Source organism: Numida meleagris, chromosome 1, assembly GCF_002078875.1.
Source record: "Numida meleagris isolate 19003 breed g44 Domestic line chromosome 1, NumMel1.0, whole genome shotgun sequence".
Taxonomy (NCBI): Eukaryota; Metazoa; Chordata; class Aves; order Galliformes; family Numididae; genus Numida; species Numida meleagris.
Window position 1 is genome coordinate 15,402,539 of NC_034409.1, and position 20,335 is coordinate 15,422,873.

Here is a 20,335-nt window from a genome sequence, read left to right on the forward strand (position 1 = left end):
AGATTTAACCTGATAAATCAAAACTTCATTTTTATTGCTAAAGACACAACAAAGTGAAAATACAAATTTTTAAGCAAATTCATGTTTTGCCATTGCTGCTTTCTTGGGTGTTAGCTCATACTGGGTATGCTTCTCTTTTTTTTATAAATGTTTGTACTAGATGTTTAAAGTAGTAAATACTGTGTATTTGACTTTTTTATATAGTCACGATTTCATTGGAGAATTCACAACAAGTTACAGAGAGTTATCAAGAGGGCAATCTCAGTTCAACGTGTATGAGGTAGGTGCTCTGAGACTTATTTGCTCACTTTCAGAAAATAAGTGAGAAAACTTCCAGTATTCGTGGTAAACTGGTTAAATCTGCACAGTGCTTGTCAAAATTAAAGCTTTGGAATTATTTCACATTTCTCCTTTTATGAAGAAGAGCAGAAAATCTGAAAAATCTGAAATCTTCATAAATGGATTTAATAGTTAGTAGGTATACGTGCATGTATATATGCACTGGGCTCTAATAGGGCAAGAACTTCAGACTCAGATGGCTGGGTTTAACTGTTGTTTTGTTGTGTTCCTTGGTCAATTTTATTCTTATTTCTACTGTCTTTCATTTATCTATATAAGCATTCGTACAACACAAGAAAACTGTTTAGGCAGGGTACAGTCTGTGCTTTGTTTGTTGTCCCATGGTGGGTATATACTGGGGACAAAGGAGCATCAGAAAAATGCTGAGTGTGCTTGCATGACATGGCATCATGAAGGACCCAAAGAACAGTGTTAAATTTGCTCTTTGCAAATCTCTGAAAGTCGATCTACAAAAGGCCTACAGAGGAAAAACTTCAGATTCAGCACTTCAACTTACAGAAAGTATTGGGCACAATCCATCCACTTTGTCTATGAGCATATGTGAAATGGAGGATGCTGAAAAGTTTTCACAGAAATGGCTAGACGTATGCCTACATGTGTGAAAATGCAACAGCATGTATAGCATACTGATAGACTTCTTAATTTCAAGACTGCTTCTGTCCCTCAGCGTAAATACTTGAGACTTTCCAGACTGTGGGCACACTTCTTGAAAGATTTAGGTTAGCTTCTCCATTTACTCCATGAGTTCCAGCATCATGAAGTTTGCATCCTATGTCTCTCAGAATTAAAACGTGTTATTTCTTCCCTATGGAATGATAGTTCTGCTAATAATGAGAAGGCAAACCTATGCAGCTATAGGCTGGGTGTTTATTATTGGGTTTTTGTTTTTGTTTTTCTGTGCGGTATGCAGATCTTTGTTATTCTTTAAGCTATCCTTTGGTCTTGGTCTACTGCCATTAAACTTCAGTATTTTGTAATGTACCATATTCCTTAAAATGCTGACATGATGGTTTGTGCAAGCACTAATGCGAGGTAGGGAATGAGGGTGCTCCAAATATGTGCTGCACTTTTATTTTGAAGAAGAGCAAAGGTACTGCTGTGCAAAATAGGACAAAGATTACTTAAAGCCATGTTTTTCTTATTTAGATCCAGAATCACCCTATAGAGTTACTGTAATTTACAGCAGCTTTCTACAGATAGTGTCACAACTCAGAGTACTGTGTGCAGTGAAACTGTCCTCTCTTGTTGTATCACTGACATGAATCCTACCCTACCAGGAATATTCTGTCATAACATCTTACAGTGATTTTGCAGTTTCTTAAATACACTATCAATATCTTACTCCTAGCAATAGCATACATTTCCTGAACAGCCAGTGTTTCCCTCCCCGTATGACAGTCCTCTGTACTTTCCTACTGCTTCCGCATGATCAGTCTGTGCAACGTCAGAACAAAAGAGACTGAACAAATCCTTTTTTAATTGTGTTACAGCTAGACTGCCCCAAGGCAGATAGAGAAATTTTTGTTTGAGTGTTTTTGAATTAGAAATGTTGTTATTACAAGCTCTCTTCAATAGACTTTTTTTTTTTTAACACGTAAGAGTTCAAGTAGCTTCCTTGGTTATTGCAGGAGTAAAAACTGTCAGATGTTAAAAAGTGTTGTGATACAAAAAAATTACCTGAAATTTGAACAAAACCTACATAATTATTTTTATAGTACCTGGAATTGTGGGTGAGAGAAGCTGTGATTTAATTCATCTTTGATCCCAAGTAGGTGCCTTGTTTCTCATGACATTTCAGTCCAAGCACTAGTGCATTTCCTAGCAATTCCTAAGATGCCGGTTGTCAAGATACGTGAAGCAGAAGATTCTCATGAATCTTCTTTTAGGCACTTAACAGCATATTTCTTGCCCATAGTCATTAACTCAGGCCTGACCATTGGAGAGTTGTGAGTGAAGAACCATGGGGCAGGCAGACAGTCTGTTACCTTCATCTTCCTGCTCTGGGCAATTGTCAGTAAGAGTCACCTTCCAGCTAAGATTCTGGTTCAACAAGCATTATTGGATTGCATATATATACAGATTTAATTCACAGCTCACCTGTCAAGCCACTGTTACTAGGAGGGGGATGGGTTATTTAGGGTTTTTGAGGGTGTCGGGGGGCACCTTTGTGTTACACGGTGAAAGGTTTGAAGAATACTCACCAGATAGCAGTGTGGCAAACCGAAGAGAGAGAGTCCCACTTATTTAGGCTGTTTGGGAAGATCTCCAATGATAGTTATCTCTTTCTGCTTTGCATTTCACAGCTGTTTTGTGTTGTGCAAGGAATGTAGTCTTGAATATGATTTCATTTTGGATGAGGGTGAATTTTAGGAAGACATTTTGCAATTTTTCCCATTTTCAGGAATAATTGTTGCAATATTTTATAGCAGTTAAGTGACTGCGATTTCAGTTGGGAATACGTTCATTCCTTGTCATTCATGAAACATGTGTGAATAGTTTACAGCAGAACTTGGCAGTAAGCTACAAGAATTTGAGTTTTTTTAGTTATGTAGGAGATATGTTGTTAATTAGGTTGATCAGCTAATGTTTTGCTTCCAAATCCATGTGAAATTACGAATAGGAGTGTTTTTAGTGTGCATTTAGTGAAACTGACTGAGACTTACCTTCAGGTATTGAGAAGGGAAACAGTTTTTTTTAGTGTCTGCAGTGGGAGATTGTATGAATATGGGTTCAAGACATTTGAGAGAATGATATAATACTTTGTAGTCCAACACCGTGAAGATTGTTGTGTACTGGGAGTGCACTGTGTTTGCCAGTCAGGTGATGGTCTGTGCCAGATTTCATGAAATAAGCTAGTTTTGAAACTGTATGATCTAGGCCTTTCTTGCCTTGCAATTGCCGTGCCTGTCATTGCACCAAACAGAAAAACTAGGAGTAGAACGATTCCCATTTTTCACAGATAATACTAAGAAGATGGAAGCAGATTAATTGAAGAGGTGCACTGTAAGACAAAGAAGTTATAACCCAGTACACTGGAACGTTAGAATCAGGAGTACAGAAGAATGCGGAATTTTGTGAAAATTCAAAGTCACTGTGCACTCAGATGTAATGAACACTCTCACCTCTCTTGTTTCAGTCCCTTATTTGTTGAATATGAGTAACAGCACTGCCTATCCTAGCAGGTATTTTGAAAATAAATGGCTGGTTTTTAAATCTGTGTATATCCCAGCCTGGAGGTGCATAAAAAGCACACTGAATAAATTTAGATTCTACAGATCCTGCTTTCTGCATTGGAAATGTCTTAACAATTATCTCTGTGTTTAATCAGAAATGATTGTGTTTTAACACTTGTGTCTACATTTCTAGGTAATAAATCCAAAGAAAAAAGGAAAAAAGAAAAAGTATATTAACTCTGGAACAGTAAGTACATATAATTTATAATATTACTGAATGCATTTCTCTTGAAATACAGAGTAGTGGACTTGTCATATAACAGAGTTAGAATAGAACCATCTGTGAAAGCTACAACAATAAACTATTTACTGTACTACAATATTTATTTTCAGATGTGTTTGGGTTTTTTTAAGTTGATATAAGTTGTTTTCAAGTATGCTGTTTAGTTGCCAATGATTTTAAAAACGAGTTATACCAAAGCTGGGGGCAGATTCTTGAAATTATTTGTTTGGACACTATTAAATTTTGTCTGAAATATTTTTGCGTTTTCAGAAGTCAGTTTTATGTTTAAATTCAACCTAGCATAATCATCAAAAGCTACTAAGTCATACCTAGCATGCCAAAGCAGAAAGAGTCATAAATTTTTATTACCAGCAGGTTTTTGTAAATCTCTCTTGAAATTCCTGTTAAGTCTAATATGGGATGAGAGTTTAATGTCCTTTTATTCATATTATGTTTTGAACCATTTGCTAGCAACGCAAATAATTCCCTTCAACATTTTCTCATCTTCCGTGTTCTGGCACCCATGATACTCAGAACAGCCATGAGAAAATAAGGCAAATGTTGAAGAATTTTATACTGGAAAATCAAAACAGATTTTAGATATGTTCTTTTGAAAACACATCCAGCATGGGGTTTTTTTGCTCATGAAAAGTTCCAATGAAGTCAGGAGGACTACTTTCACTCTTAACTATCTAGCTTTGAAGAAGTGATTTGTTGTTCCCACATTCTTATGTAAGTCTGTTCTTCAATAGGAAAACTATCACTTATTTTGTACCTCTGTTTTAAAACGTAAAAAGTAGTTTGTCCATGAAAATTTACCCTGCAAGATCTGATTAATTCATTAGATTTTTTTACTTTTTTATTTTTTTGCTAATTAAAGTGTTAGAATAAAGTTCCTTCAGGCTATCTGTCTGCATTTGAAAGAACATTTTTTACTCATATTTGGGCAGACAGAATCAACTGTGGGTTTTTTATTTTTTGTCTCAGATTAGCAGGAAATTTACAATAAATGGTTCGATGTTAGTAATTTTCTTTCCTCTTTTCTTCTTTGCTAGTGTTTCTTATCACTGCTTTTATAATTTCCTTATTGAGTCCTTTTTGTCCCCATTTGACCTTCTGTGTGCAGGCGTCAATTAAGCTTCTGCAAGTACTCAGTAGGTACTTCAGAAAGAATAGGCATATGTTTGCCTGGCCTGGAAAGTGATCTTTCATCCATTATCTTTCACTTTAAAAATAAATAAATAAATAAACCACCCATACCAAAACAGAACAGAACAGAACAAAACGACCACCAAAAAAATTGTAGCCGACTTCCAAACTTGTCTTCCCTTTCAAAAACTGGTTTCTGGAATGGTTACATTGTTTTCTATGTCTTCTTTTTACCTCCAAAAACAGTGGGTATGTCTCTACTTGTTTAATTGGGAAATGACAGTTCATATCTGACTCTTCTTTTATTTGCTTTCAGGTAACGCTGCTTTCCTTCCTAATTGAAACAGAAGTTTCATTCCTTGACTATATTAAAGGCGGGTATGTAATTGTCAACAAAGCTTTCTTCTTTTCACAATCTCATTGTAATTCACTAATAATTTGTGTTTGTATATTGCATGTGATGACTCTAAGTAATTACTTTAAGAACTGTATTGTTTCCTCATGAAGAGGCTGTACTTTCTTATGTTACTGGTGTCAGTTAAGTTATGGAACTTCATGTATACTGTTGGAATAGGTAATGGTACAAAAATAATGAGGTTGAGTAATGACCTCTGATCAACCAGTGAAAATGTGATTAACTGAAAGGGAATTATGTATATACTATTAAATTACTAAAATGCTGTTTTATTTCTTTTACTACACTGACCTTTGATTTATTTAAGATTGGCTTTTCTTTAGAGCCTTTCCCCTTCAAAGACATTTTTCAGTACTAATTATATAAGACTTATAGCACATTCAATTTGTCATTTATCGTCATTCCAAAAGGGGAGTAGAGACAGAAGCATCAAATGGTTTACCCTAGAACATACCTGGAAGTGGGATCAAATGTCCGGAATTCCTAACTCTTAACCTCTGTACCAGAAAGCAGTATTCTCTAAAAAAATGGAAATAATTTGTTACACATTTCTAGGCACTTAATATGGATTTTTGAGGCATACTGTCTGACTATATTTTCTATAGCTATTTTATGTCATTGATTACCTTTGGAGAAACAAGTTACTGGCTTTTTTTTTTTTTCTGACAATCTTCAACCAGGCTTCAACTGAAATAAAAAGAAGTCTGTGTTGTGTTTTGCTATTAGCAATACACAGCTTCATCTTTGTTTCCAGTAGCGGTAATCCTACAGACGATAATGTGCTTAAGGTTTGTTCCTAACACATTTATCATTGAAGTTTGTTCTGGTAAGATGGTGCATCCAGTTATGTTTTAGTTACAGAGAAACTGTCAGTAAGCTGGCTGTGCTGCCATTATGTTCAAGGTTTTTAGAAATACAACCAGAAATTATACACCATACCAAACTGATAACTGATATAGGGAATGGATCGTTGCTAAGAAGTGGTTCATAGTGTTGACCTAAGTCGTGGGCTGCAGCAGAGAGTAATCTTTTTCTCTCTCAAGGAGCAACAAACTGATGTTTTAATTTTCCCAAAAAGTTAAATTTCAAAGTCAGGAAATCCAAATTTACTACTGTTTGTTCTTCATCCAATAAAATAAGTATTTTTACTGAGGGTGGAGTCATAGTCTCTTATGTATGTCAAAACACAGTGTCTTTTGTCTCATTAAGATTAAATGCAGTGAGAGCATTTTTATGGATAATAGTTACAAATGTGAACGTTTAAGATTTTAAACGTGGATGTGGATGTTTTGTCTTTAAAATTGTTACTAATATCTTTGTAGAAATTTTTCTTTCGTGTCTGAACATATTTTTTCAGGCATGGTGTGATGGTACTACTGGAACTTCAACATCTGAAAAATGTTATCTATCTTCTGTAAGGAATTCTATCAGTGTATTTGCTTGACAAACTGTTCTGAGGCACCTAGATTGCCATGGGTAGGCCACCAGTTAATTCTGTGTTTCTGAGTCTGTTTCCAGTGGCTGCTATGGACTGCTGTGTCTTTGAGGCAGACACTGAGAGTGAGAGACAGACAGCTGCCTGAGATAACTGAAAAATACTTGGAGTGTTGAAGTTTTTCTGAATGTGTTTTCCATGTTAACAATCATAGTCAATCTGTTGTTGAACTCTTCTGATTTGTGGTTTTCTGGTTTTGGTAGGGAATCCTAAAAGTTGAAAGAAACAACTTTTAGGACTGTTGTAGTCCTTCTTAGGAACATTGCTGTCATGGTCATTAACAGAAAGAGAAAATGACCATCCATCCATGTTTACCAAAAGTCTGCATAGAATGAGGTGCCAGGCACAATATTGGCTCTTCTATAAATGGATGCTTATGAAATATTTCATGTTCAGAACTTTATTGTAGTTGATTTGAAGTGTCTAGAACGAGTACTGATTTAAGGGAAAGCTTGACAGCATTAACTGTAATTAATTGGGATTGCAGTATTGATTTGATTTGTATTTCAAATCTACATGTTTTTAATTGAAATATTTCATTCTAAGTATCATCAGTGACTTTTTTAAAAAGACATAAAAATGAAATAGAAATTTGTTCATACATTCTAATTTATTTTTATTTCATAACACTGAATTTTATGGTAGTATGTAGGAAAGAGATGGATGTCTCTTTTACATCTGTTGTGCTTCAAATGGTATCATCTTAGTTGCTAGCTTTTCCTTGTGTCTTGATGCTTAATCACATGTTACGACACTGACCTTCATATGTTTAAGATAGGGTTAGCTGTGCTAAAAATAATGTTTATTTCAAAATTGAACTTCTCCTTCCACTTAATAGCATATTTTCCTATAAAAATCACCTCCTGATATATGAATAAGCCAGGAATGTGAGGGATATTGCCTTCAAGAGGAATTCATTTGAAATCATTTTGTTTGTAGGAATGACTGTCAAACACATAACAGAGTATTTTATTTTTATTTTATTTTATTTTATTTTATAGAATCATAGAGTCACAGAATGGCATGAGTTGGAAGGGACCTCCAAGATGATCTAGTTCGATTGCCCCTGCCTTAGACAGGGTTGCCACCCATGAGCTCAGGTTGCCCAGGGCCCCATCCAACCTGGCCCAGAACATGGGGCACTCACAGCTTTTCTGGGCAGCTGTGCCAGTCCTCACCATCCTCTGAGTGACCCCCTATCATCTAAGCTGAGTCTCCCCTCATTTAGTTAGACTATTTAGTTAGACTATTCCCCTTGTCCTAACACTATTAAATTTAAATGTAGAGTAGGTGGCTCTGTTTTATCTGTAAATGAGACCAGGAGCCATAAAGCTGCAAGACGTAGCAGACAGAAAAAATACCTCTGTGCAAAAGTTTCCATACTTTTCAGACTTTCTAGACATCTTAAAATAGCATGTGATACTTTAGATGTTCGTAAATCATGAAAATTTCAGGAACTGTATCCTCTTTCAACCTGAAAGTGTTAAGTCATCTTTTCTGTCCAAGATTAGTGAAAAATAAGAGGAACTGTTTCTGCACAATTGTGTTAAAACTTGCCTTCATAAATATTTTCACATATGAACATCTACACATTGTTTGGATTGTGAGGGCTTTGGGCTTTCATTTTTAACTGAGCTGTACTGAATCATTGATGGTCAAAAAAGGAAATTTAGAACTGCTTTTATGACAGCTATTTTCATCCAACTAGTACATCATACGTAATGGCTTACATATTTGATGTACTGAGGAAACTTAGTTGAGATAGAGCTGTGAAGCAAGGGCTACCATGGCTACATATCGTAGAGACTGCCATGTATGTTGTATCCATGGAGAATAATTAGGAGTAATAGAGCTATATAGGAGGAAGATTTTAAGGAACTTTTATGAGGAAAATGTTGTTTGTGTTGATGCTGCATTTGCAAAGAGGAAATTAAAAAATTACTGTCACTGGAGACTTTTTAGATTAAATGCCATGGAGACAGTACAGCCCCTTGTTAGTGTTAGTTACTCCATTAGCTCAGTTATACATTGCTGCACAGTAAGCGATTCTCAAACCTTCACTGACTCCAGGCTTAACTTGTTCCCTCGTGTATCAGCTCTGATTGAAAGAGGATAGTTTTACCTTGCTCTCCCAAGGACACAAACTAAATGTCTGCTCTGTGGTGAAGATTACTGCTACTGGTAAGATGCTTTTGTTACTGCTAGTGATAATATAGGGTGAGTTCACCCTGAGAGATCATGTCTTCCTCTACTAGCTCTGAGTCCACAAGGCGTGTTGCTGTGCTTGGATGTTCTGTCTGTGCCTTCCCTTGTGTCAGGACACTCGGTGACCCAGCCTGCCTGGCCAGACAGTAATGCTGTGACAGTGTTTGTGCGCAGCTTTGTGACCTTACAACCTCACTTGAAGCCGTGGGTGTCATGAGCTTCTCATCTAGCTCCTTGGGGAATGTGCATCTGGGAAAGCAGAAAAACAACCTCAGCAAATGAACTTCCCGATCAGAAAAACCTCACATTTGAAAAATCTGGGGAACTAGGAATATTTTAAAGGAACAGCAAAAAAGCCTTGACCCTTTGCCTCAAGTACTTTGTCCCTCCCATTTCTCTGGGCCTTCTTGCCTCTCCCTGTAGGAAGTTCTGCTAGTGTCTTACTGTTCTGTGTTCTTTAAGTATTTCATAGAATCATAGAATCATTTGAGTTGGAAGGGACCTTCAAAAGTCGTCTGATCCAGCTCCCCTGCAATGAAAAGGCTCACCTAAGGCTAGATCAGGTGCTCAGAGCCTGGTCCAGCCTGCTCTTCAGTGTTTCTGGGGACGGGGCTTCCACCGCATCTCTGGGCAACATGTTCCAGTGTCTCACCACCCTCACTGTGAAAGACTATTTCCTTATACCCAATTTGATAGTTTGGGGTTGAATTCAGGAACTTGATAGACATGCACTGCTTTTCCAGCCTTAGGTTTTTAAAATTGTTATTATTATTATTTTATTTTGATACTTTATAGATCAACCAGCTACCAGTATGGTGGTTTCATCCTTCTACAAAATGGTGCATTCTGTAATTGAATTACATCATTGTACCTAAGCAAAGAGTGTGGCTTTAACATAAATTTCAGCATAGTTAGATTGCCTTAGGTTTTCTGTGGTTTGTAAATACAAAATTCTTTTCTTGCATATTGGAATTTTCTGTAGCTTAGCCCTGTGTAGATTCTGTGCTTCTTGAAACTAAAATCTAACCTACGCTGTGCAACAAAGTTTGGAACATTCCCTGTATGCAAGGTATTTGGGTTCCATATTGCATCTTAAGTTTGTTACAGTGGCATTTTGAAGTATTAGAGGAACATGCAGGGATAACAGTACAGCATTCATATATTGCTCTGAAAAAGAGGTTTTTTTGCTTTTCAAGATTTCCTAGGTATGGATATTTACCTTATGCTTGCTGTGTGCGTTGAGAACCTTTGGTTTTTTATACATTTGGTCTTACCTTGGAATATGGTTCTAGCTTAGTGACTGGTTTATTTATTTTCTGATGCTCTACATACAGTTAGGACACAAACTGTTAAGTTTTTGTGGTGTGATTTTGAGCACTGTTCAGAAAATGACTTTCTTGCTGTTTGGAGTAACACTATATGTCCCTTCTAAGAGCATTCAATTAATCCTGAAAACACCTCAAATTACCCTTACAGTTTTCACACAAACACTTGTTTAGTTTTCCTCAGCATTGTAGCAAACAGCTCTGTGTATAAAAGTCTGAAACAGACTGTCTGCCAGTTCATTTATTTTCACCTGAGTTAAGCACTAAGATAGTTCAGCATACCCTTCCTAATTAATCATTATGCAGATAGGTGATTTTACTGCAGTGTTTTTTTCGTAGTTCAGATACAGCTCTAAGCTTTGAGGACTTTTGTAAAAACAACCAGTAAAGGATCTTAAATAAAGCTTCTGTTTTCTTGGTGTGTTTTAAAATTTAGAGTATTTAATCATGCATCTAAGTTTGTCTTTAAGACTTTGATTTCAGATGCTTTTTAAATTTTTAGGCATCCTTACACTGAATGAATGATTTTTCAGCTATTGTCCCTTACATAAAATATAGTAATCAAATATCTTATCAAAAATATGTTATTATTGGTGAACATTATTAATATGTTAATAACAGCAGTCACCTAACAATGTGCAGTGGATAGAACCTAAAAATTATTCTGTTGAAAAGAAATAAAACATGGTAGAAATAAAAACAGGGCAGTGAACTGACAGATATATTCGTTACTTTTAATTTTCCAGAATAGCATGTATTACTTTGAAAACATTTCTTAAAATATCATTCAGATTAATTTTCTAGTCATCAGACTTGACTTCCAAATTAGTTGTGTCTGATGTATCCACAACACAGAGCTTCTAAATTAGCCTTCCCAAATTAGTTTTTTTTTTAATTATGAGCAGTTTGGTTTTCAGTCCTGAGAAGCAGTAGGGAAATTAATACCTTTTCATAGTAATCTTTCACACAAAATACGTGTTCACAATAGTGCAGCTGCTTTTGGAAATATTTTCTCCTGTGGTACTTATTTGAAGTTAAATTGTTTGAACTTCAAATACCCAGTTCTATGCTCAAAAAAAGATTTAATTGCATTTTGATAATTTTGACTAGAAGGGTTGATATTCATTTTGTACCTTTTTGCAGTTTATTATTCATTTTGCCATAGGACGCTAGTGCCTTGTGTGACCTAGTCTCCCATGTCTCCTTCCACAAGATCATACTTAGAGGGATGTTTCAAGTATCTTATATATGTATGTATAAAATGGTCATTGAAAACACAGGGTAATCATGGTGCATGTTTGTCCTAAGTGAGTTTGTTCCAGCTTTCCCAGTCCTCTGTAAGGCATGAATAATACTCTGTGTGGTCACAAATCCATAATACAATATTACACTTGCATTAAGAGTGGGATCCAGTTGCCTGAAAATGGAGTTTAATGCCATTTTAGACTCCTAAAATCTTCCATGATGCAGTAAGTACTCTAGGGTTTATAAAATAACGTTAGAAACTTCTATTTAGGAAACTGAATTCTACTGTGTGTATGCATCTGCAAAACTGTAGTAAGATTAAGTAAGTGATTTAAGTTCTGTTGTAGAAAGGCAGACATCTGTTTTGATCTTATTTTATGTCATGATTTTTACGGTTGTCAAATTGGTACATGCAGTAATAAACATACTCTTCTTGGAGAAAAACTGTAGTCCAGATTACTGTGGTTGGTAAACGGGTTAAGGATTTTTCTAGTTTAGCAGATGAATTTCTGTTATCTAGAGCAATGTACATTTAACACAGACATATCTGTTTGAGGAATACTTCTGAAACTGCTGCTGTCAGTCATTCCCTTTAGTTGCATTAAATGTGATTTTGGTTCTTTTTGTAATTTAGATGTATTTTAGATATTTTTTCTTTTGTTGGCTATTTTCCTTTTAAAGTTTTTTTTTTTTTACTTTACTTTCTCATTTCTGTCTTACATTCAGAATGTGCGTAACTGTTTCAGAATTTTTAGACATATTCTGGGCTGACAGTGTTCCAAGGAACCACAAAGGCTCTTCTTGATACTGTGGTTGTTGGTGGGGTTTTGCTACCTTTTAGCGATTGTGTCCACTCATGTCTAGTTTAGTTTGTGTAGGCCTTGGTCAGTGTAATAAAATGATTCCGTGTGGTTTTTTGTGTGCGTCTAGATCTTCATGAAAGTAATAGCATTTTCTCTGGGCAGTAAGGTTATTTGAGCAGTAAATCTTCTACTGCAAGGCCAGATGTCAGATTATTGATATTTGATCTAAGCGTCCATGCATTAAATATGTACATTAACTTTCAAAGAGCTGTAATCTTTGGCAGTTTGGTCAATACGTTCATAGTGGTGCACACTGAGGGGCAGAAATTTGAAGGAATATGTAAAAGACTTGGTCTGAGTAAAAAGTCAATTTTCAGATTCATCGAAACTCTTCTGCCTGATTAGAGTCTTAACAGTAAAGAGATTATCTCCAGAATGACAGTATTTTGTGCTGAAGGAAGTTACAGAACAGGATTGCATTAATTGGATTGTCACTCCGTAAGTCCATTAGTGTCTAATTTTCTGACAATAATGGTATGCTAACAATTTGTTCATGCACAGTAATGGCTTTACTTAGCTACTGCTTGAATTACTGATCTTTATATTCCTGTTCCCAGATTTTTCTTTTACCTTCCACAATTTTCCTTGGTACACTCACTTAAAGTGTTGTGTTCCCATGAATGAAATCTCCTGCCAAAAACTATGCTGTCTTTTCCGAAGATTTTATGTCTAGCATGATTTCAAACACATTCTGACTGAAGACACGGTTTTAGTGTTAAGGGCAGATTAGTAAAACCCTAATTGCCTTGCCAATTGCCTTCCTTGTCCAAAGAAAAATCAATATTAGTGTTGAAAATAATAATATACAGAGATCATAATAACCAAAATGTAAAATTTTTCATAAGCAATGAAAAAGGAGGGATGGAATAAAGAAAATGTTTTCTATATGTTCATGAAATAGTGTTTTCGATGTGTATTACCTGAATTTGAATTCCTATATTTCGCACAAAAACATTATCACGAATTTTGTTTATTTTTCCACATAGCAGTAAGGGTATTAGTAAGACCTGTATTTGCTTATTTTACAGAACCCAAATCAACTTCACAGTAGCTATTGACTTCACAGCCTCAAATGGTAAGAATAAAAATAAGCTTCTATATTCTGTGCTGTGTTTAGTTTTAAAACAATTTTTTGAAATAGTTTATGTGTGTGTGTACTGTATCAGGATTCTGCTTGAATACTTTGTATTGCTAATTATTTGTATACTTGGCACCAGCTGGTGTCAGCTGAGCACCAACAGACTAGAAACCAATTCCTGTCCAGAAAAGCTGGACAAACTGAGCAGATAGAAATTTTCTTTAAAAGAGAGACATACTGAATTACATAAATAGGAGCAATTTGCAGCTATTTACATACTTACAGTTGTTTTTGTATGTGTTTATTATTGCTGCAAGCAAATTGGCTAAATTAGAAGACTCCACTGAGAGGGACAAAACAAAGTCAAGTGGAGTGAGGCTGAAGTATGGTGAAACAGAGATAAGTTTTGATTCTCCTCCAGAATTGTTTTCAGAATCTCTTAATACTTTATATATCTCTTAATATTTAGTAAATTTCATAATAGAAGTGTGTATGACGTTACAAAAATGACACAAATATACAAGTTTAGTCACAATTTCTTGCTGTCCTTTCATTGGTGAAAAAGCTTATAGCTTCTACTATTAACCTATTAAAGATGCATTAAGAACATGGCATTTTTATCTGTTTTAACCACAATTACGTACATAGGAAATAGGTTTCTTTCCTTTTCAATTTCTTCTTTCCTAGATTTCTGTCATTTTTAGGAGAGAAAATCTGGGAGTGATTCAGTTGTAAAGTAAACCTGACTCTTGCTTCAACAGGTAACCCTTCACAACCTACTTCACTGCACTATATGAATCCCTATCAGCTGAATGCATATGGCATGGCACTGAAAGCAGTAGGTGAAATTATTCAGGACTATGATAGTGATAAAATGTTCCCAGCTCTAGGTTTTGGAGCTAGACTGCCTCCAGATGGAAGAGTATCACATGAATTTGCATTGGTAAGCAAATATATATAAATTTATTTAAATTTCTTTACCACAGCTTAATTTGGGGAATTACGATTTGTCTTAAGTAGTTAATAGGCAAAGTAATTAAAGAAAATGTTCTAATTCTTAGGTCTAAAAGACTCGTTTCAAAATTTCTCATTGTAGTGAAGTTGCTGACAGACATCCAGAGTCAAGAAGTCCCTGCAGGCCAAAAATAGTAATAAAGAAACCTCTACAGTAGCTTGAGAAACAAATGTTTGGAATACTTCAGTTTGAAGCTAATCTTACCTTGCTATGTAATTGAATCATGATCCAGATTTTTTTTTATTACTGTTGTTGTTCTCTCTTATTTTCTGTAATCTATCTTTCACAGGCTGCTAGTTTAGAGATGTCAAGAGATAACGTAGTGGAGCATAGGATCAGGTTACAGGAACAAATCTGAGATTTTGTACATGTGCCAGTTAAATTACAAAACTAAAATCTAACTGGAAATTACTGAGCCAGAACTGTGCTCCTGAACGTGACTCTAGTTTATCATCTGCCCTGTAATTTGTACCTTAAGTGCATACAGAGAAATGCCTTTTAACTGTTCTATGTAAGGACTGCTTAATTCCATTTAAGATGGTATTTATGTCTGGGAACCTGTTTCAGTGATTCAGACTGCATATAGTATGAGGCTGCAAAAACTTCTTCCCTAGGCAGTTAACAGTCAGAAGCAACCATGGCATTTACAATGGATATTGGTAGCAAACTTTTGAACACATCCTTAAATTCTTAGGTCATTCCCATTTAAAAATGCACACTGAATAGTATTCACTAAACTGCATCATTTCTGCTTCATAATTATTTTTAGTGATTAATCCCTTCTTATTTTCTTTAGAATGGAAACCCTCAAAATCCATACTGCCATGGCATTGATGGTGTAATGGAGGCATATTATAGGAGTCTAAAATCAGTTCAGCTTTACGGACCTACAAACTTTGCCCCTGTAATTAATCATGTAGCCAGGTAAGCATAACGAGTACTTTGCAGAAACTTTTTATTTTCAGTACAACTATTGCACTATTAAAGATTAACAGTTACATGATGCTAAAACATTGAAGAAGGTATTTACAATGTTTTTTTCTCATTCTAACGCGATTAACTTATACTCATTAGTACATGTAAATACTGTGTGCTGGTATTATGCAGACTTTCATAGTTGATTAAAAATAAATTCAAGTGATCCAGTTGATCTACTCTATGTTAAAATCTTAAGAGAATTCATGATGAAAAAACTATGATATCACTCGGCCATGTTCTATTTTTGTCTTTTGAATCACGGTAATCAGAATTTTGGCTTCATAAAAAAGACATTATCAAAAATTCTTAAAGTGTAATTTTTTGGCATATGCAGTTCCTTTAATCTCGATGTTGAAAATGTTAACAAAATTTTGCAGGGCTCTCTGTTGCTACAATTATCAGCTGGCAGAGGTATTCTTCAGGCAATCATACAGCCTCTGTTGGGGAGCCACAGTGCTGTTCTGCATCAGCTCTAACTTCTCAAAGTAAAACCTTTCCTATGTTTGTAGAATTTTCTCAAGGAGGATAATGTTGCCTTATCTTGGCAGACAAGGTCTTGACTTAAAGTACCACTCCTTGTGTTGGTATAGGAAAAGTGATACACCTCAGATAATTTAACTGAGTAACTATCTGAACAGATTTTATTTATAGATGCATAGAAAGAACTGATATTTAAAAAATAAAGCATCAGGAATGTGTAAATCATTGTATTGTTAATGTCTTATGAGCTTACAAAACAGTTAATTGTTGTAAAAAATATATATATATATTTATTTACTATTCTTTTTTCTGCTTTTGCTGTTGTTCTACAGCCCAGTAATAATAACTTGCAAGTTCAGTGATCCGAAGAATTGTCTGTGTGCTCCAATATAGCTAGATAGCTGATTTCAGTTCTATTTTTGAATCATGCCATTCAAATCATATACATGTATATTCTCCTGCTCGCCTGTAGCAACTACCTATCTCCTTTTAGTCTTCTCGTTCACATGGTCTCCCCAGTAGCAGTCTTTAATCTATGGCCTTCTGTCAGGAAATGCGCCAGCCCTTGTGGTAGGTGAGTTCCATGTATGTGGCATTTAGTGTCTGCATTAGCTGTGTTAACTCTAAATCTAACCCACTGACTTTTCTGGCACATTCTTCTTTAAAATTGATTGTATCAACTGAGCCGTCTAGTTCTGAATTTGGCAATTAACCGTAACCATCCTATTCATTTAAAAAAAAAATTGAAATTTGGGATCTAGTACCATCAGGGCATTGGCATAAGTTGAGTTCTTCTCAGCACTTCGTTCTCAGGAATACTTGTCAACTTGTCCAGAATTACAGAAGCCTGTCACCATCATCTGTAGTTCTTCCACTGAACTTTTCTAAATATCATCATTCTAAATATCAAGTTACTGCAAATTTTGGGAACTCTGGATCACACTGCATTGGAAGTGGAAATGCTGAATGTCTTTATTTCTACTGCATGACCGTGATTAATATAATATAGTAGTCCAGTTCTGAGTAAAAGCATCTTCCCTCAGGCTTCACCTTCTCAGTTCTTCTCTTGACTCTTATAGACATGGCAGTAGAAATCATTATAGTTACTCCTCCGATGCAGCCTGCAGTTTCTCTCCTAACCTACCTTTAGTTTCAAAGAAATTTCTTCTTTCCACATTCCTCCTACTTAAAAACACACCGATGGTGACATCTGTGGAAACTATGTCAGATATTACTATTATGACCTCAGAACTCTTCTAGAGCTCTTCAAGCAGGTAATAAGTTTGCTGACTTTCCTGTAGTTTTTTTTTTTAATGTGGATATTTTGAATTAATCAAATTCCTCTTCCATTAATCAAATTTGTGTTTCACTTTTTTCAGTCTAGTCGTGTAGAGTGTGAACTTCTCAGAAGGGATAGTGAACATCTATTTCACTCTCATTTTATCATTCCCTGTTACTGAAGTCATCAATGAAAATATGGTGAGAGTTGGGAAAAAGTGAGATAAAAGAAGTCTTGACATCATAGGGAAAATGTGTTGCATAGAGGATCTTTTCAATCTAGACATTTAATTCCAGTTCCTGCTGCTATTGTACAAGCAGAAGGTGTTCAACAACTTGATGGACAGTGGGGCTTTTCTACCCATCTGTATTTTGGGGATGGCTTTCAATGAGTTTTAGATTCCATTTCACAGACATTCTTCCAAACTCTTGCAAATGTTGTGGTTACAGCATCTTATTTATAAGCAGCACTCGCTTGCAAATTTACTGTTAGAATATTCTAAGTAACATCATGAGCATCATTAGAACATACCCTGGCCAGTGACCAGTGAGGTAATGAACAGTCATATCCTGTACTTGAGCATATATACCATACTATTTATTTTTTTCCGTGTTCTTAACTCTACTCATGACCAATTCTATTTTGAAGTTCTTCTTAACTCCTTCACAGCACTAAGAGCCTTCATGAAAGTAGTAACTACAATGCTTTCTGTCAAATCAAGAAGCAAGTGGAACAGCATGCTCCATGCAAAAAAAGCTCTTCACCAGCTGTGTAGGACACTTTGACCCTTGGGAGCAAACAAACTCTAGTCTTGGTGTCTGATATACAGGCCATAGTGTTCGATGGAACTGTTACAGTCTCGCTATCTTTCAGAACTTTCCAAATCTTCAAGAGCTGCTCTTTTTGAGAGAGCAATTGCTTCTTGGGTCCTTTGACCGCGGCAAGACTGGAATGGCACTGGATGTGTTTTGTCTTATATTCAGGTATTGCACAGGGAGAAGCTTGAGTCTTGAGAGTATACAAGTGTATCACAGTGTACAGTGTATCGTGGTGTCACAATTAATTATTTATAATAGTCCTTCATCCAATTTAAAAAATACAGCTCCTTCTCATGTGAGTCGCTCTGGTATAAATATTTGTTTTACTATCATACTATTATTTTTTTCCCCCTTAGATATGCTGCTTCAGTTAAAGATGGCTCCCAGTATTTTGTTCTTCTCATTATTACAGATGGAGTTATTTCAGATATGGCTCAGACAAAAGAATCCATAGTGAATGTAAGTTTTGCTGAAAATGCTGAAATATAAAATAACCATCTTTCTAGGTTTTAATATTTTAAGAAGTAAACTGAATCTATTATTATCTTAGGTATTAAATTAGTTTCATAAATTAACCATTCTTTCCAAACAATGAAAAAAAGGTTATTTTGCATAAAGATGAAAAGAAATTAAAAGGTGTATTTCAGCTTAATTACTGTTTCATGGGAAGTGATACTCTTCTAACACTGGATTTTCATATAACTTCTGTCATCTGCTTCTCAACTCCTCCTCCTTCATGCACTCCCACTATGCAGTATTTCATGATGAACTGTGATGAACTTTATTCTTCTAGTAATTGCAGACAGCTTTATTTTTCTTTTTTTTCCCCATCTTCTAAAAACTGCTCAAAATTCTCTGGTCCCAAATGCCAAGCATAACTGTCAGCTAATTTCCTTTTTGATAGTTTTAATTTTAAAAATCAAGACTTTTCCTTGAGTTCTGCGTTATTTTAAATGTTTTTTCTCTTTGAAACTGCTGTGCTTATAAGTAATATTCTATATTACAAACTGTTCTTTTGTCCCTGGGAAATGTCAGATGAAAGTACACACAAAACCAGCTTCTATCCAGAGTCTGAAAAGGCCCATACCAATAGTTTTGAACGTACCACGGTGGATCTGTCATGTCAAAATAAAAGACATAGAATGAGGTGACATAATTTTGAAGGCCCACTTCTGCTACTTTCTGTAGAGACCTAGAGTACTGTTCCAGTTTGTAGGGTGCACAGGAAAATATTACAGAAATGTTCTGTCTCTCACTGGAAAGCAAGATGCCTTCAAGTTCTAGCCAGCAGCACATGGACAGTCTGCATGTCAGTGAACTCTGTGAACCCGCGTTTTTATAACCACAGCTTCAGCTGTGTTTGAAGGTACCAGTTTACTTCCTCTCCGATATTAAAATAGGATAAAGCCACTCTCACCTTTAAAGGAGGTAAACAAGCTTTCATCTTACAAGTTCATCCTCTGGTCTAGCTTAGAAGTTTGGAATAGAGCTTTTTTTTAGGTGACAGAAAGGCTCCATGGAGAAGAAAGAGCAGCTTTTGATTTAACTCTCCCTTCAATTCAAAGTCTGTATGAAGGGTGAGTAAGAGACCAGCAAGTTCATCTGGTTGATATTTTGTAAGATTAAGTATTTGGTCACTTAGAAATTCAGAGAAACCTGAGTTCTAAGAGTAGTTAATTTCTAGGAGTAATAGTTGATATTCTGCAAATGTCTGGAAGTTCAGGAGATGTGTTGTTTGCTTAGAATAAGCAAAAGTTCAGGAATTTTGCATACTTTTGGTGAAAATTGATTAGTTTTTCTGGACAGCTCTTGAAGTGCGAGCACAGTGTACCATGACAGGACTAATTAAATGCTGCCCGGTAGCATTTTTCAGTCACAATATTTGGAATAATGAAGAAAGGGGCGGTAATGTTAAGTACAAGCTGATGTGTATAAAACTGAGAAAGAGTGCATTTCATTTTTTAACACTGATTGTGCTTCATGCATCTCTCTTGTTACAGCATGTATGTCAGACTTGTTCTGCTTTATCAAACTGTTCAAAGGTTATACTGTCATTCGGAAAATGCCAACACCAAGTTTATATGCTAAAGTTGAACTCTGTCTTTTCACTGACCTTGCTACTTACGGTCTCATATACATTGTATCACATAGTACTGTGTCTATCTGATTAGGAA

The 20,335-nt window shown here is 35.6% G+C and overlaps 1 protein-coding gene across 4 annotated transcripts in view; it reads left to right on the forward strand.

The window, feature by feature from the left end:
* The window catches only part of CPNE8 (copine 8), a 94,920-nt gene that overhangs the window by 63,008 nt on the left and 11,577 nt on the right, over nucleotides 1-20,335 (forward strand). For all 4 annotated transcript variants that reach the window (XM_021384639.1, XM_021384642.1, XM_021384640.1 and 1 more), the window contains exons 11-17: nucleotides 205-280; nucleotides 3,727-3,780; nucleotides 5,282-5,343; nucleotides 13,542-13,588; nucleotides 14,353-14,534; nucleotides 15,403-15,530; nucleotides 18,518-18,620. In XM_021384639.1, the coding sequence (XP_021240314.1) occupies nucleotides 205-280; nucleotides 3,727-3,780; nucleotides 5,282-5,343; nucleotides 13,542-13,588; nucleotides 14,353-14,534; nucleotides 15,403-15,530; nucleotides 18,518-18,620 (652 nt within the window). The remainder of the gene's footprint in view (nucleotides 1-204; nucleotides 281-3,726; nucleotides 3,781-5,281; nucleotides 5,344-13,541; nucleotides 13,589-14,352; nucleotides 14,535-15,402; nucleotides 15,531-18,517; nucleotides 18,621-20,335) is intronic.